This window comes from Nycticebus coucang, chromosome 12 (assembly GCF_027406575.1).
Source record: "Nycticebus coucang isolate mNycCou1 chromosome 12, mNycCou1.pri, whole genome shotgun sequence".
NCBI classification, from domain to species: Eukaryota; Metazoa; Chordata; class Mammalia; order Primates; family Lorisidae; genus Nycticebus; species Nycticebus coucang.
The window spans coordinates 50,938,943-50,957,564 of NC_069791.1; the positions used below are offsets into that span (position 1 = coordinate 50,938,943).

At 37.1% G+C, this 18,622-nt stretch overlaps 1 protein-coding gene across 2 annotated transcripts in view; it reads left to right on the forward strand.

Annotated features, from left to right (window-relative positions):
• The window catches only part of A2M (alpha-2-macroglobulin), a 62,080-nt gene that overhangs the window by 16,209 nt on the left and 27,249 nt on the right, over nucleotides 1-18,622 (forward strand). Inside the window, exons 12-18 of one of the 2 annotated variants that reach the window (XM_053554629.1) lie at nucleotides 1,672-1,899; nucleotides 2,730-2,793; nucleotides 3,738-3,880; nucleotides 5,463-5,612; nucleotides 9,584-9,748; nucleotides 10,313-10,415; nucleotides 11,693-11,816. In XM_053554629.1, the coding sequence (XP_053410604.1) occupies nucleotides 1,672-1,899; nucleotides 2,730-2,793; nucleotides 3,738-3,880; nucleotides 5,463-5,612; nucleotides 9,584-9,748; nucleotides 10,313-10,415; nucleotides 11,693-11,816 (977 nt within the window). The remainder of the gene's footprint in view (nucleotides 1-1,671; nucleotides 1,900-2,729; nucleotides 2,794-3,737; nucleotides 3,881-5,462; nucleotides 5,613-9,583; nucleotides 9,749-10,312; nucleotides 10,416-11,692; nucleotides 11,817-18,622) is intronic. The other variant, XM_053554630.1, reaches the window with a different exon arrangement.

The following is an 18,622-nucleotide window of genomic DNA, read 5'->3' on the forward strand; positions in this document are numbered from 1 at the left end:
GGGTATTATGCCAACTGAAATAAGTTACTCACAAAAGGAGAACTACTGCAGTCCATGTACATGAGGTTCCTAAGTAGTCAAAGTCATAGAAGCAGAAGATAGAACGGTGGTTTCCAGAAGCTAGAGAGAAAAATAAATAGGGATTTGCTATTTAATGGGTATAGAGATTCAGTCTTGCTAAATAAAAAATTCTATGTTGCACAACACATACATTTAACACTACCAAACTGTACACTAAAAAATTATGAAGATAGTAATTTTATGTTTTATTTTTATCACAATTTTTTGAAAAGTGTAAATTCCAGAATCAAAATCAAGTAAAGTGGTTAAAAATATTGATTTAACTCTATATTAAGGGAAAATAACTAAAACCTCAATGCTTTATTTCATTATCTTTAAAATGGGTACAATATCAGTACCTAACTCTTGGCATTATTGTAAAGATTAAATAATACATGCACTTTGTAACCACTCTTTAACTGTTAAATACTTCTATTTATAAAAGCCAATCTTAACATAATTGCATTTAGTTTCAAAAATATACACTGTATAAATTATTGTCTTACTATATTTTTGTCTTGCTTTCTAATTTTCTCCAGATGACCTGTCTATTCCCATATAATTTGTTTTGTGTACATGTAGCATATTCTATTCACCAACAGAGATATAGATATATCTTATAGACAAATAAATACACAATATATATTACATTTTCGTAGTACTGGAAAACCCCTGCCTGATTTAGTATATAGAAGACATAAATAATATAATGTTATGGATTTAGATGTAAATAGATAGTATAATATCCCATACCTCCGATGACTCAAATTTAAATGTTTATTCATTTATCAATCGATATATCTTTTAAATGTTTTCTATGTGCCGGGCACTGTGAAAATACAATGAAAATATTACTTGTAAATGCTCCCTCTTGGGGTTGATCATATATATGTTATCACTACAACATATATTGAGACCCTACTATGAACTAAGTGTCTTGCTGGCACAAGGATGAATTCATTCTATTGGCAGCTATGGGTGAAGGACCCAGAGTTAAGGACCAAATTCTACACGTAGAAATATTTGAAATAGAATCCAGTAGGGCCTATGAGGTATGAGAAGAATCCAGAACAGCAGGAAACATGAAAAATTCTCAGCCTGCCAGTCCAGGAGAGGTAGACTTCAGCTAATTCACCAACTCAACTCTGAAATCAATGATTTTTACCAGTATTTTCTCAGACCCCTAAGGTTGCAGTATTTTATTTATTCATAATACTTGTATCAAACCGATCATTAAAAAGACAGTTCTGAAGCAGTTTCTTAAGATTATTTAAGAGACTCAGTGAGGTTTCATAGGTACCATGTCCCTATTTGCATAGGTAAAGTAGCCAAAGAAATTTCAAGCAAGCTAATCAGAGCGTAAGAAGCCTCATTTTGTGTTTTTCAAAAATGTAAATCTCAAACCTAGCAGCCTCTGCATGTAAAAGCATGCCTGCATTTGACACAGATAAATAAAATAAGGAGTCCTTCTCTCTCACTTTTTATTGTGGAGTAAAATTTCTCTAGCTACAATTAAAGTAGGACAGTAAACTTATACAGTTTTGTCAGAATATTTATTCTTTATGCCGTATCATCTATAAAATGATATTGAATGTTTTCCTAATTCATTAGGTCAAACACAGGGATCAAAACAGCTGTTATGGCTACCAGTGGGTGTCAGAAGAAAACCAAGAGGCCTATCACACTGCCAATCTCGTGTTCTCCTTGAGCAACAGCTTTGTGCTCCTTGAGCCTGTGCCTGGGGAACTGCGCTGTGGTCAAACTCACACAGTCCAGGCACATTATGTTCTGAAAGCACAGGTCCTGAAGGAACTGAAGGAGCTTGTCTTCTATTACCTGGTAAGAAAGAAGTCACAGCATTGACTTATCTGTAGACAAAAGCTCTCCACAGGGGCAAGTAATTATAAAGCTCTTTTTTTTAAATTTTGGATTAATACGAGAGGACATACAAGTAGGCTACATTGTTTGAGTATGTAAGGTAAAGTCCAAGTCATAGTTGAGACCTTCACCCAGGAAGTGTGTCATTTACCTGTACATCGTCCCGTTAGGTGGGAACTCACCAAGCTCCCTCCCCCACATTTCTTAAATTTAATGGAATTTTTTTTCTCATGTGTGCACATTGTTGTTAATCTACAGATTTCAACTTAGTATTTACTACGTGGGATGCTTGATTTTCCATTCTTATCATTCTTTTCTTCGGAGAGTATTCAGGCATCACCACTTTGACTTTTTTTCTTTGAGACAGAATCTCACTCTGTCGCGCTGAGTAGAGTGCCATGGCATGATAGCTCACAGCAACCTCAAACTCTTATTCTCCAGAGTCCTCTTGCCTCAGCCTCCCAAGTAGCTGGACTACAGGCACCCACCACAACGCCTGACTCTATTTTTTTCCTATTTTTAGTAGAGACAAGGGTCTTGCCCTTGCTCAGGCTGTGAACTCCTGGGATCAAGGGCTCCTCCTGCCTTGGCCTCCCAGAGTGCTAGGATCCCAGGAATGAGCCAACACACCCGACCATCTTGACTTCTTATGCATGTTCCTTTTGAAAGTTTGACTTCTCTTGGGGGTATTTATTACCAGCAGGGGCTCAATAAAGCAAGTATATCAAAGCAAGATTGGAACGAAATCTCTGTCAGACATATGAAATTCATTTGTGTTTCCTTTTTTGCAGGTAATGGCAAAGGGAGGTATTGTCCGAAATGGGACTCATGTCCTGCCTGTGAGGCAGGAAGACAGTGAGTATTTCCATGATCACATTGTTGCCCCATTCTGACGTATTCATCTTTTTACTACAGAAATACCAGCATTACTTTCAAGAACAGAGGGATCATTTCTCTCTAAGCACAGTAAAGAAGAATTTGAGAGCGGGAAAGCAATGTTTCCTTTTTCCCTCCCTTAATCACATACCCATGTTCTCCTTCAGCATGTTCTGTTTGCATTATTATATGTTGTTGTATATAACCTATGCTTATTCCACATTTTTAAAGCATGTAAGTATTCTTGGGCTCTCTTCTCAAAATGGGAAACACTGAAGAATTATTTTAGTTCGCGCTGTCGTGCTGAGTAGAGGAGGGGAGGAGGAAAGGTAAAGTTTGAGGATGCATTCTTGTGCTGAATCATTTATACCTTTCTAAATATCTTATTTTCCCTTTGAGGATGGTTATTATTTATAAAGAGTTAAATAGTATACTTCCACTATTGAATTGGACCCTTTCCATGAACAAATATGTGGCAAATATAAACATTTTAAGGTTGCTCCTCATCTAATAGAGCCTAAATACAACATGTTAAACTCTTCCTATTTTATCTTGTAGCTTCAGGGTCTATCTCCCTGTTCTAGTGTGAGGTGCTGATCAAATGGTAGCAAAATGGGTGTCTCCATACCTTTAGATAGCATCAGAGCCGTATAGAGGTGAGCTAATGCTTAAAATTGGTGAGAAATCAATACTGTATATGATTTATAAAATAAAATGGATTTTGATGAATTTTTTCCTAAAGCTAGTGTTTTATTCATCCATTTATTGCATCTACTGTTCTTTATATGTCTATTACATCTACTAACAGAAAGTCATTAACTGGACCAGCCTTCCAAAATGGCTTTGTGCAACAGAATAATCTCATGTCAGCTCTGAACAGAACTGTAACCCATGATTGCTTCTTCTCATTCTCCCTGCTTCAGTGAAAGGCCATTTTTCCGTGTCCGTCCCCGTGTCATTAGACATTGCCCCGGTGGCTCGGTTGCTCATCTATGCCATTTTACCTGATGGGGAAGTGATTGGGGATTCAGCAAAGTATGAAGTTGAAAAGTGTCTGGCCAACAAGGTGGGTGCTTGATATTACAAACTTCTCAACATTTCAAACTAGAGGGTGTCCTGAAAGTTACCCATAAGGTTGCCATAAATAGGGAAAATGGGAAATTATAGCTAAATGTACCTTTTATTATAATATTCATTACAAAATTTTACAAAGAAATGGCTGACAGAAAATACAGTAGAACCTCTGTAAATTGACCACCCAAAAGACTGTAACTGGTCAACATATGGAGGTGGTCAACATAAAGAACTAAGCCTGCTGTACTAATACATGTGGTGCACGGCCAGTCTATGAAAATTAGGCCAACATGGCTCGGTGCCTGTGGCTCAAGCGGCTAAGGCACCAGCCACATACGCATGAGCTGGCAGGTTCGAATCCAACCTGGGCCCGCCAAACAACAATGACGATTGCAACTAAAAAATAGCCGGGCGTTGTGCCAGGCACCTGTAGTCCCAGCTACTAGGTAAGTGGAGGCAGGAGAATCGCTTGAGCCCAGGAATTGGTGGTTGCTGTGAGCTGTGATGCCACAGCACTCTACCCAGGGCAGCAGCTTGAGGCTCTGTCTCAAAAAAGAAAAAGAAAGAAAGAAAAGAAAATTAGGCCAACTTAAGGAAGTGGTCAATGTAGGGAGGTAGTCACCTATGGAGGTTCTGCTGTATTTTCTATATATTTTGTAAAATCATAGTAGCTACTATCGTTTTCATTTATCTTGTGAGCATAAGAGCCAAAAGAGTTAAACAGATTCCCCAAAGACATTCAGCCAGGTAACAGCAGAGTCAAAACTGAAAAGCCCTGTCACTTGATTCCTAGTGCAAAACTCTCAAAATTCACCTAGCACCTTGTCTCCTATCGAATGACACAGTTCAGAGTACTTGTCCCCTTTATCTCTGATGAAATGTTGGGAAATATATGAGCAAGACTTTAAGACTACTAAAGAGCCAAAACAAAAATAGAAGATTTTAAGACTACTAAAGAGCCAAAACAAAAACAAAAATTTATATATATATACAAACGTGAAAAGAAAAAACATGTGCTATTTTTGTGCAATCCAACCATATTAAATGAGTGCCTGACCTCGTATCAAAGATTAAAAAATGACGTGTCCTAATTAGTAATTTCTAAGAATAACTAGACATCATTAAAATGGCTCAACTGATTCTTGAGAATGAAAGAATTGCAGGGCACAAAAAGCCTCAGGACTGACATAACACCAGCCACCCTGAAGTCAAAGCAGTTATCCACTGAGTATGAAGCACATTTAGAAAATGTGGCGGCACCTGTGGCTCAGTGAGTAGGGCGCCGGCCCCACATGCCGAAGGGTGGCGGGTTCAAGCCCAGCCCCGGCCAAACTGCAACAAAAAAATAGCTGGGTGCTGTGGCGGGGGCCTGTAGTCCCAGCTGCTCGGGAGGCTGAGGCAAGAGAATCGCTTAAGCCCAGGAGCTGGAGGTTGCTGTGAGCTGTGTGATGCCACGGCACTCTACCGAGGGCCATTAAGTGAGACTGTCTCTACAAAAAAAAAAAAGAAAATGCAAGGCATGCATGGTTAAATCAGTACATTTCCTTTTCTGACCTTTTCCCTCAATTTCACAGGTGACTTTGAACTTTGACCCGGAGCGAGGGCTCCCAGGCTCTCACGCCTACCTGCGAGTCACAGCTTCTCCCCAGTCGGTCTGTGCCCTCCGCGCGGTGGACCAAAGTGTGCTGCTCATGAAGCCTGAGGCTGAGCTCTCCCCATCCTCCGTGAGTTCCTGACAGCCTCAGGAGATCAAAAAGGGGCCATGCAAGGGGCTCAAAGCAAGCAAAAATGCCTATCCGGGAAGGATAAGAATAACATCTATTAAAAGTATATTTATCAAGGAGTTCATAGTTTTGAGCTCTTTCACATGTGCTTTCTTTGGTGAAGAATGTATTATATATATGTATGTGTCTGGGTAACATTATATATTTATATAGGATATAGACTACTAGCCATTACAGGTAAAAAAAAAAAAAAGAGTAATAAAAATGTATTGCCATACAGCATACTGAAATGAATAAAAGAATTTTATGAATATAAAATGTGATTTAAAAAATTAACATCAAAAGAGACCAAGGCTAGAGGATAGGTTAAGACCAGGAATGTGAGACAAGTCTGGGCAACAAAGTGAAACTCTGTCCCTGTGACAAATAAAAAAAGTAGCCAGACATGGTGGCATGTGCCTGTAGTCCCAATTACTCAGATGGGTGAAGCCAGAAGATCACTAGAGCCCAGGAGTTGGAGGTCACTGTGGGCTATGATGACACCACTAAACTGATAGACAGAGTGAAACCCTGTCTCAAAAAATAAACAAATAAATAAAACAGAAAAAGAACTTGTGACTAAGATTAAATAAGGTTCTTGCTTGTTTCCATAGCTATACAAATCCAAATCTCATTGTGTCAAGGCACTTACAGGCAGTCCCCGAGTTACAAACATCTGACTGACAAATGACTCACACTTACAAACAGAGGCTGTTACAGGTAATAGGTAAATGTACCTGTTCCAACCTACATACAAGTTCTACTTAAGAACAGATCTACAGAACCTACCTTGTTCAGCCTGGGACTGCTGATAAATATGCAAAACTGGAGAATATACAAGGCAGATTGTGAAAAGTGCTATAAGAGAGGTGTAGATATACAAATAAAAGGATTCGTTCTGATTGCGGAATCAGGGAAGTCATTCATAAATTTATATATATGTATATTATGCACAGAGGGGGCCAAAAAATGTATACACAGCTTAAGAAAGTGAAAAACTTATTAAAATTGTAATGCTCAATATATAAGTATACTGATACCAAAAGATGAGTACAAATCACATTAGGTGCCTCTTGTAGCTGCAGACGTCAAATGTGATTCAAGTATTACAAATTTAATATGGTTTTTCCCTTCCTTGAAATATGTATACATTTTTGGCACCCTTTGTATATTTTATATACAGTATGTAATATGTATTTTATATAGGTACAAATGTGAAAAGAAAAAACATGTGCTATCCAAAGTCTCTGAAATTACAGAGCTCCATGGAACCAGTAATAGGAGTTTCCAAGACAGTTTTAACATTTCAAAAAGCCTAACAGAAGTGGTACATTTACCAGCTCTAAGACTACACAAGCTAAATGAAGTATCAAATTTCTGTTTTTAAAAAACTTATATCAATTGAAATAATAGCTGTCCCAATCTTCAGCTAATTTCTGAAGGAAGATAAGTATTGTCTCTGATGAATATAGGAAATGTGAATTAATATATGATAGCTGATATTAATAAATGAAGTATTTTAAAATACAGGATTAATAGAAGTTGTACCAAAAGCATGTGTTGACATAAACAACAAGAAAGTACTTAGCATGTACTAATACCAGGTTGGTCACATCTTCACATTTTCAGTATGAGGCCAACTGGAATAATCTTCTATAGGAACTTTTTCCACTATTAGAAGTTTACAAAGGGAAGTTTTATGCTTTTACTTCCCCCCAAAAGAAACTAGAAAAGAAAGTTTTTACTTCTTGGTTCTTATAATAATATTTTAATTGAAAATATAAAATACTTCTAAAGGAAGTATCAAGGACATATCAATAGTGGGAACAAGAAGATGTGTACGAAAAATAGCATTAATGTTTTATATTTATGTAACAATTTTGCACTTTCAAGGTTATTTTTTAATTACAACAACTTTGATGGGTAAGTAGGACAGAAAATTCTACTTGATATTCAACTTATTAATAATAAAGCAGAAGCTTTCAGGTATTTAGTAGCAGACCTGGGATGGAACATTAGTTTCTCTTAATCCTAGTTTTACTAATGGAACACTTTGCTCCCACTAGTGTCAGTCATTCATTCAACACATATGTGTACAGTTGATGCTTGCACACTGTGGGGATTATAGGTACTGATCCATCCCCCACCATAGTCCAAAATATGAATATGATTTGTTACTCCCCCAAAATAAAAAGCCTACTTTTACAGCCTACTTTTGACCAGAAACCCTACTGATTAACATAAACAGTCGATTATCACGTTTTTTGTATGTTGTATGTATTATATACTGTATCTTACAATAAATTAAGCTAGAGAAAAAAGATGTTATTAAGAAAATCATGGCTCAGCGCCTGTGGCTCAAGCGGCTAAGGCGCCAGCCACATACACCTGAGCTGACGGGTTCGAATCCAGCCTGGGCCCGCCAAACAACAATGACGCCTGCAACCAAAAAATAGCTGGTCATTGTGGCGGGCGCCTATAGTCCCAGCTACTTGGAAGGTGGAGGCAAGAGACTCGCTTGAGCCCAGGAATTGGAGGTTGCTGTGAGCTGTGATGCCACAGCACTCTACCCAGGGCAACAGTTTGAGGCTCTGTCTCAAAAAAGAAAAAAAGAAAAGAAAATCATAAGGAAGAGAGAGTATATTTGCTAATCATTCAGCAGAAATGAATCATGGCGTTCTCCATCCTCCTCATCTTCCTGTTGGGTAGGCTGAGTAGTGGGTGGGGGAGAGAGATGGATCTTGCTATCTCATTGACAAAGATTCATGTCTGATGACATTCGTATAGATGAGACGTGATACTGATGTGCTTTGGAGAAACAGAGCAGGGAGGAGAAATGGGAAATTTTGAGAACTACCTTTGAGAAAAATGTCTAATTTTCATTACAGGACTCACTTTGCTAATCTGCTCTTGCCAATCAATTTAAAACTCCTATGAATGTAATATAGCTCACCTGGCAACATTTTTATGTTCCATCTTACTCCTCCCTTTCAAATGAATCTTGTAATTGCAGAATTCTAATACTCAAATGTGACTTGAGTATTAGAAATTTAACACAGTTTTTTTCCTTTCTTGAAATATGTACACATTTTGGCCCCCATAGTATATTTTACATATTTTTTGTTTAATTTTTAATTAAAATGATAACTATTCATTTATGGGGTTTAATGTGATGATCTGGTAAACAATATGGAATGTTTAAATCAAACTGACTAACATAACCCCCACCTCGCTTACTTATTTTTTGTGGCAAGACAAATAAAATTTACTCTTAGTTTTGAAATGTACCCTTGCATTGTGTTGTACACATTATATATATTTTATATATAATGCAAATATTATATGTAAAATATGTATTATGTATAAATGTAAAAAGAAAAAGCATGCAATAGCCAAAGTCTCTGAAGTGTCATGTCCATTATTTCACTGTTAAAGTTTTATGTATTTTTCAAAAGCTGGAGGATTTTGCTTCCATAAATAATATGTAAGAAGATACTGTCCTGTCCCACGTAGACAACATTTATTTATTCATATGACTGTTTAAAACATATGTCCATTAACTTTATTATGTATTGAATCAGTCACTAATCACAAGACAAAAGGCAAAAACTGTTACCACAGTGCAATATCTCAAATATAGCAGACAAATTTCTCTATTTTTATAGGTTTATTTCATTCTAATTTTGAGTCTAGTCTTTGCTTCTGAACTATGTAACAAAAAACATTATGACCTGTAAGTACTTAGATGAGAGTGTTTTGGTTAAACATCTTCAAAATGGCAACAGTTTTTAGAGAAAATTATCCACATTCTTTTTCTAAATTATCAAATTAATAAGAGCACTCATGCTGATGATGCTTATTCTTTTTTCCTTGAATTTAAAAAAGTAACCACAAGTTAAGTTTGCATTTTTTGTTTCTTTGCATTTGTGCAGGTTTACAACCTGCTTCCACTGAAGGACCTCACTGGTTTGCCGGGTGGTATGAACGAGCAGGACGACAATGAAGACTGTGTTGAACATTACAGCATTCATATTAACGGAATAACATATTCCCCAGTGCCAAATACAAATGAAAAGGATATGTATAGCTTCCTACAGGTAAATTTCTCACATGGTGGATGGTCAGTTTATACAGTTCTTAAAATATTGTGTGTGGAAAAAATCACTTATTTTAATCCCTTATAGTTGAGGATAATGAGACGAAGAGATCAAGTGACCACTCAAAGGTCGCTAATAGTAACAGATCTGCTAAAATCCATGAAACTGAACTGTACTTTTTTGGATAATCAAATTTTCTTTTTTATTAAAACTCATTATTTTGTGATGTTCGTAAATATCCCATGTATAAAATAACTACTATTGAAAGAGCTCAAGGAAGAGAATGAAATTACTTACATAAGTATACTCAATGTCTCTTGTATAGATGTGAACGTTAAAAGTTGAGTATTGAGCTAACTGGACTGTTTATCAAATTCAAAGAAAAGAAGCATGAGGGCAGCGCCTGTGGCTCAAAGAGGTAGGGCGCTGGTCCCATATGCCGGAGGTGGCGGGTTCAAACCCAGCCCCGGCCAAAAACCACAAAAAAAAAAAAAAAAAAAAGAAAAAAAGCATGCATCAATATGTAATATTTATGTACTGATTAGGTGATAATTTCCTTTACAGGATATGGGCCTAAGGGTATTCACCAATTCAAAGATTCATAAACCCAAAGTATGCCCACAGCGTAAACAGTATGAACAACGGACACCAGAGATTGCTTATTTAGGTAAAAAAAAAAAATGAATAAAAATTTATCTCCTGATATATTGAACTGAATAAAAGGATTTTTAGAAAGATAAAATGTAAACAAATTAACCAAAAAGGACTTGTGATTGACATATACATGTATTGAGGTTCTTGTTGGAGGTCATATAGCAATATAACCCCATATCTTCTGATTGTGTCAGGCCATTCACATGTGCAACTCTGCCAATAATACAAGGCAGACTGTGAGAGAGGTTATTACACAAATATGCAAAGTAAAAGAAATATTAAGTCTGCTTGAGGAATCAGATGTCTTTCATGAAGAATTAGTTTCTGGCAAATGGAGATGTGTGAGGTAGAAAAAGGAAGAGAAAGTTTCCAGGCATAGAATCAGTGTAAACAGAAATAGAAATGTTTATGAACGAGAGCTACTTTTTCATCAATCAATATTCATCAGCCAATATTAATGTTGCAACCACAAGCATTCGTCAGCAATGTGAGCTTCCTTGTTGATAAATCAAATAGTAATCAAGTGTTTATTTATAATCTTACATTCCCAAATCATGATTAAGCATGCGTTAAGTACACACAGAAGAGTTTCAAAAAGCAAGGAAAACCTTCAATGAGAATCAATTGGCTATATGGTACTACTACAAAGATTACTGTATATATTTATATTATTTATAAATTATATTCTACAATCCTTTATCAGTACCATTTACAGTAAACTGTCATACATACAAGCATATCAATGCACTATTTTTTCAGAGATTTGGTTATTAAATATTTATCAGCATAACCGTAGCAGATAGGGAATAGGGTGAAAGGACCTAACTCTAACTTCTGACACAATATGGAATAATGGGACTTTTTCATCCTTGATCTTTTCACTCCTGTAAACTGTTTCCCAAAGCTACTGCCATATATTGTGTCACAACTGAGAAATACACTAATGGGAAATATGACTACTGCTTTCCTCCCAACCCCATGTCATAATTCCATCCTCTTAGCATAATGGCCCAGCCACAGAGGACTCCAGAGCCCTTCTGCTCCATAGGCACTCCAAGGCTCTTTCTGCCAAGGTCTCTATATCCTCTGCTTATGATCTTCTAGCTTCTAATACATCAGAATCAGCTGAAATACTACCTCCTCCAAGAAACTTTTTCTAACCACCCAAGTACCCTCCCTCTCCTGGTTCTTCTCTGTTTCTCACCTTTTATGTCTCTGATAGCACCTACTACAAACTCTCACAAGTTTTAACTTTAATGTTTATTTTTCCTGTCTTCTCTCTCACCCTAGTAGAGTCAGATGTATTACGAAGAGGCCCCGAGGGTTCAAGCATGATCTATTTGGAAGAGGCTCCCACAGAGACTGTACGAAAGTACTTCCCTGAGACATGGATCTGGGATTTGGTGATGATGAAGTATGTAGCTTCCTTTTTCTTTCTTTTCCCTTTTTTTTTTTTTTTGAGACAGTCTCACTGGTTACCCTTGATAGAGTGCTGTGGCATCTTAGCTCACAGCAACCTCAAACTCTTGGGTTCAAATCATCCTCTTACCTCAGCCTCTCAAGTAGCTGAGATTACAGGCACCCACCACAAACAAAACTTGGCTTTTTTTTTTTTTTTTTAGAAACAGGGTCTTGGGCGGCGCCTGTGGCTCAGTCGGTAGGGTGCCAGCCCCATATGCCGAGGGTGACGGGTTCGAACCCGGCCCCGGCCAAACTGCAACCAAAAAATAGCCGGACGTTGTGGCGGGCGCCTGTAGTCCCAGCTACTCGGGAGGCTGAGGCAAGAGAATCGCTTAAGCCCAGGAGTTGGAGGTTGCTGTGAGCTATGTGAGGCCACGGCACTCTACCGAGGGCCATAAAAGTGAGACCCTGTCTCTACAAAAAAAAAAAAAAGAAACAGGGTCTTATTCCTGCTCAGGCTGGTCTCGAACCTATGAGCTCAGCAATCCCCCCACCTCAGCCTCACCGAGGCTGGGATTATAAGCATGAGCCACCGCACAGGGCCAAGTAGCTTCCTTTATGTACCAAAGGCAATACAGATTCCTCACTATCTTCAATTCTTAGCTAATTGTTCTGTTTTTATTGTATATATTTACAATGTACAACACGATGTTTTAATATACCAATACATAGTGAATTGATTACCACAATCAAGAAAATTAACGTATCTATCACCTCACATTATGACCTGTCTTTGTGCCTGTGGCAAGTGCACCTGGAAATCTATCCTCTTAGCCAATTACCAGTATACAATATAATATTATCAACTATAGCCTTCATACAGTACCTTAGAGCTCTACATTTATTTGTCTTACCTAACTGCAACTTTGTAGGCTTTGACCTGAATCTGACAACCCATCATGCTATTCTGTTTCTGTGTGTTCAGTTTCTTTTAAATTACACATACAAGTGAAATCATGTAATATTTTTCCTTCTGTGTGTGGTTTATTTCACCTAGCACAGTGTCCTTCAGGTTCATCCATGCCCTCACAAATAGCAGGATCATTTTCTTTTTAAGGCTGAATAATATTCCGTTATACAAACACACACACATCCCTACACATAAAATTTCTTTATTCATCCATAGACAGATGCTTAGGTTGTTTCCCTATCTTGGCTACTGTCATTAATACTGCATTGGACATAAGCATGCATATATATCTCTACAAGGAGGTGCTCATTACATTTCTTCAGAGTAAATACTTAGAAGAGGGATTTCTGAGTCATACCGTATTTTCATCTTTAATTGTTTGAGGAATTTTCATACTGTTTTCCGTAATGGCTAACCAGTTTATATTCCCACCAACAGTATGAACACCAAGGAAGTATGAATACACTCCTTCCAGAGAAAACGTGGAGTCTGAGTTTATCACTATAAGGGAGATGGGTGGCAGGGAAAGAGAGGCAGGAAAGAAGGGAATGTTCCCAAACTCCTTTTCAGGCCTCTGGAGGACTATTGTTTACCCCTCAGTCCTCAGGCAGCAACTGAGAAAGTGAGTAAACAAACCAGTTCCAAAGAGAAACTGAAAGCTGTTGGCTAATTTTTCAGTGTTTTCTTAATGATTTTTTTTTTATTAAATCATAGCTGTGTACATTAATGCAATCAGGGGGTACCATGTGCTGGTTTTATATACTATTTGAAATTTTTCATCTCACTGGTTAACATAGCCTTCACTGCATTGTCTTAGTTATTGTGTTAAGATATTTATATTCTACACTTAGTAAAGTTAACATGCACCCTTGTAAAATGCACCATAGGAGTGATCCCACCAGTTACCCTCCCTCTACTCATCCTCTCCCCTCTCCTCCCCTCTCTCTCTTCTTTCCCCTTCTTCTTGGGCAATAATTGGGTTATAGCTTTCATTTGAAAGCTATAAATTGGTTTCATAGTAGGGCTGAGTACATTGGATACTTTTTCCTCCATTCTTGAGATACTTTGCTAAAAAGAATATGTCCAGCTCCATCCATGTAAACAAGAAAGAGGTAAAGTCTCCATCTTTTTTAAGGATGCATAATATTCCATGGTGTACATACATTACAATTTTTTTTATATATATATATATATATATTTATTTTTTTTTTTTTTTTTTGTAGAGACAGAGTCTCACTTTATGGCCCTTGGTAGAGTGCCGTGGCATCACACAGCTCACAGCAACCTCCAACTCCTGGGCTTAAGCGATTCTCTTGCCTCAGCCTCCCGAGTAGCTGGGACTACAGGCGCCCACCACAACGCCCAGCTATTTTTTGGTTGCAGTTCACATACACTACAATTTATTAATCCATTCATGGGTCAATGGGCACTTGGGCTTCTTCCATGACATAGCAATTATGAATTGGTCTGCAATAAACATTCTGGTGCAAATATCTTTGTTAGAAAGTGATTTTTGGTCTTCTGGATATATACCTAGTAGAGGAATTGAAGGATCGAATGGCAGGTCTATTTTTGATCCCTAAGTGATCTCCAAACATCTTTCCAAAAGAGATGTATTAGTTTGCTTTTCCACCAGCAGTCAGAAGTGTTCCCTTTCCTCCACATCCACACCAACATCTCTGGTTTTGGGATTTTGTGATGTGGGCTAATCTTACTGGAGTTAGATGATATCTCAAAGTAGTTTTGATTTGCTTGTCTCTGATGATTAAGGATGATGAGCATTTTTTCATATGTCTGTAGGCCGTGTGCCTGTCTTATCAGAGAAGTTTCTCTTCAAGTCCCTTGCCCACCCTGAGATGGGATCACTTGTTCTTTTCTTGCTAATATGTTTGAGTTCTCTGTGGATTCTGGCTATTAAACCTTTGTCGGAGACATAACCTGCAAATACCTTCTCCTATTCTGAGGGCTGTCTGCTTGCTTTACTTACTGTGTTCTTGGCTGTGCAGAAGCTTTTTAGTTTGATCAGATCCCAGTAATGTATTTTTGGTGTTGCTTCAATTGCCCAGGAGGGTCTTCCTCATAAAATATTCACCCAGGCCAATTTATTCAAGTGTTTTTCCTGCACTTTCTTCTAGTATTTTTATAGTTTCATGTCTTAAGTTTAAATCTTTAATCCAGTGAGAGTCTATCTTAGTTAATGGTGAAAGGTGTGGGTCCAGTTTCAGTCTTCTACAGGTTGCCAGCCAATTCATCCAGCACCATTTGTTAAATAGGGAATCTTTTCCCCACTGAATGTTTTTAATTGGCTTATCGAAGATCAAATAATGGTAAGTAGCTGGGTTCATCTCTTGGTTCTCTATTCTGTTTCATACATCTACCTCTCTGCTTTTGTGCCAGTACCATGCTGTTTTGATCACTATCAATTTATAGTATAGTCTCAGGTCTGGTAGCATAATTCCTCCTGCTTTATTTTTATTTCTGAGTAATGTCTTGGCTATTTGAGGTTTTTTCTGATTCCATATAAAACGAAGTATTATTTTTTTGAGAACTTTAAAGTTTGGCAGTGGAGCTTCAATAGGGATTACATTAAAATTGTATATTGCTTTGGGTAATATGGACATTTTAACAATGTTGATTCTTCCCAGCCGTGAGCGTGGTATGCTTTTCCATTTGTTCACATCTTTAGCTATTTCTTAGAGTTGCATAGTTCTCTTTATAGAGATAGTTCATGTCCTTTGTTAGGTAAACTCCCAAATATTTCACCTTCTTTGGCACTACTGTGAACGGAATAGAGTTCTTAACTGTTTTTCAGTTTGAGTATTGTTGGTATATATAAAGGCTACAGATTTATGAATATTGATTTTGTAACCTGAGATGCTGCTGTATTTCTTGATCACTTCTAAGAGTTTTATAGTAGAATCCCTGGTGTTTCCCAGATATACAATCATATCATCTGCGAAGAGCGAAAGTTTGATCTCTTCTGATCCTATATGGATACTGTTGATCACCTTTTCTTTCCTAATTGTGATGGCTAGAACTTCCATTACAATGTTAAAGAGCAGTGGAGACAATGGGCAGCCTTGCCTGGTTCTCGGTCTGAGTGGAAATGATTTTAATTTAACTTCATTCAATACAATATTGGCTGTGGGTTTGCTGTAGAAGGGCTCTATCAGTTTAAGAGATGTCCCTTCTATACCAATTTTCTTAAGTGTTCTGATCATGAAAAGATGCTGGATATTATCAAAAGCTTTTTCTGCATCAATTGAGAGAATCATAATGGTCTTTGTTTTTTATTTTGTTTATGTGATGAATTATATTTATAGATTTATGTATATTGAACCAGCCTTGAGACCCTGGGATAAAACCCACTTGGTCATTATGTACAATTTGTTTGATGTGTTGCTAGGATTTATTTGATTCTGTTGCCAGGATCTTGTTGAATATTTTTACATCAAAATTCATTAGTGATATTGCTCTATAATTTTCTTTCCTTCTTGGGTCTTTTCTTGGTTTGGGGATCAAGGTGATGTTTGCTTCATAGAATGTGTTGCATAGTGTTCCTTCTTTTTCTATTTTGGAAAATATAGAATAATTGAGTAATATAGGTACTAGTTCCTCTTTAAAGGTTTGGTAGAATTCTGATGCAAAGCCATCTGGTCCTGCACTTTTCTTTTTAGGGATATTTCGTATAGTTAATGCTATTTCAGAATTTGATATAGGCCTGTTCAACATTTTCACTTCATTCTGGCTAAGTTTAGAAAGGTGGCGTGCTTCCAAGTATCAGTCTATTTCCTTCAGTTTTTCGTATTTATGAGAATAGAGTTTCTTGTAATATTCATTAAGGATTTTCTGAATTTCTAAAGAGTCTGTTGTTATTTCATCTTTGCCATTTCTGATTGATGAAATTAGAGATTTTACTCTTTTTTTCATGGTTAGGTTAGCCAAAGGTTTATCTATTTTATTGACCTTTTCAGAAAACCAACTTTTTGATTTATTGATGTTTTATAATCCTTTTGTTTTCAATTTTATTTATTCTGCTCTCGTTTTGGTTATTTCTTTTCTTCTGCTGGATTTTGGATTGGAATGTTCTTCCTTTTCCAGTTCTTTGAGATGTCCCATTAAGTTGTTAACTTCCTCTCTTTCTATTCTCTTGAGGAAGGCTTGCAGAGCTATAAATTTCCCTCTTAGGATTGCCTTTGCAGTATCCCAGAGGTTCTGATAATTTGTGTCTTCATTATCATTTTGTTCCAAAAATTTGGTAATTTCCTTCTTAATCTTGTCTATGACCTAGCTATCGTTCAGCATAAGGTTATTTAGTTTTCATGTTTTTGTAAGAGTATGCAGATTCCTGTTGTTACTGAGTTCAACTCTTATTCCATGATGGTCCAAGAAGATGCAAGGAATAATTTCTATTATTTTAAATTTACTGAGGTTAGACTTGTGACTTAAGATGTGATCAATTTTGGAGGATGATCATGGGCTGATGAGAAGAATGTGTATTCAATTTTGTTAGGATGAAATGTTCTGTAGGTGTCTGTTAAATCTAATTGTTGAATGGTTAAGTTTAAGTCTAAAATTTCTTTGCTGAGTTTCTTATTGGAAGATCTATCCAACACAGCCGAAGGAGTGTTAAAATCTCTGATTGTTGTGGTGCTGGAGGAAATCAAGTTGCTCATGTCTGTTAGAGTCTCTCTTATAAATTGAGGTACATTCTGGTTGGGTGCGTAAATATTAATAATTGAAATCTCATCGTGTTGAGTGTTACCTTTAACAAATATGAAGTTACCATCCTTATCTTTCCTTACTTTTGTTGGTTTAAAGCCTATTGTATCTGTAATAAAATTGCAACACCTGCTTTTCTCTGATTGCCATTTGCCTGGATCATAGCTGATCATCCCTTCACCCTGCATCTATATTTATCTTACCTTAAGGTAAGATGAGATTCTTGTATGCAGCAGATATCTGGCCTGAGTTTTTTTGTCCAGTCAGCCAACCTGTGCCTTTTTAGAGGACAACTTAAGCCATTCACATTAACTGAGAATTTTGATAATCCTGGTAGAATTTTGGGTATCGAGTTTTTCAAAAGTCCAGTGGACATTTTTAATCCTTTTGCCACTGTAGAAGTTAGAATTTGATCAAAAGTTTCTGAGTGAGTTTCCTTTGGTAGTGGAGGATTGTGCTGGTTATTATGGAGGATAGGTCTGAGAATATCCTGAAGAACTGGTTTAGTTATGGCAAATTTCTTTAACATGTGAATGTCATTAAAGTATTTAATTTCTCCATCATAAATGAAACTTGGTTTCACTGGATACAGGGTACTGGGTTGAAAGTTATTTTGTTTTAGGAGATTAAAAGTCAATGACCACCCTTTTCTAGCTTGAAAGTTTCAGCGGAGAGATCTGCAGGTCATTCTAATATTATTCCCCTTGTAGGTTATGGTTTTCTTACATTTGGTTGCTTGCAGAATTTTCTCCTTTATATTAACTTTAGTGAAGTTAATTATAATGTGTCTGGGAGATGCCTTATTTGGGTCGAGTCATGCTGGGGTTCTGAAACTGTCTGCTACCTGAATTTCAGAGAATCTTGGCATGTCTAGGAAGTTCTCCTTGATTATCTCATGGAGTAGAGCATCTGGGTCTTTCAAAGCAACCTCATCACCTTCAGGAATTCCTATAAGGCAAATATTAGTTTTTGAATTATCCCAGAGCTCTCCAAGAGAATGATTCATTTTTGCTCTCCACTTCTTTTCCTCTTTGAGCATTAGGGAGCATCCAAAAACTTTGTCTTCAATGTCAGAAATCCTTTCTTCTGCCTGCTCCATTCTGTTACTGAGGGATTCTACTGTATTT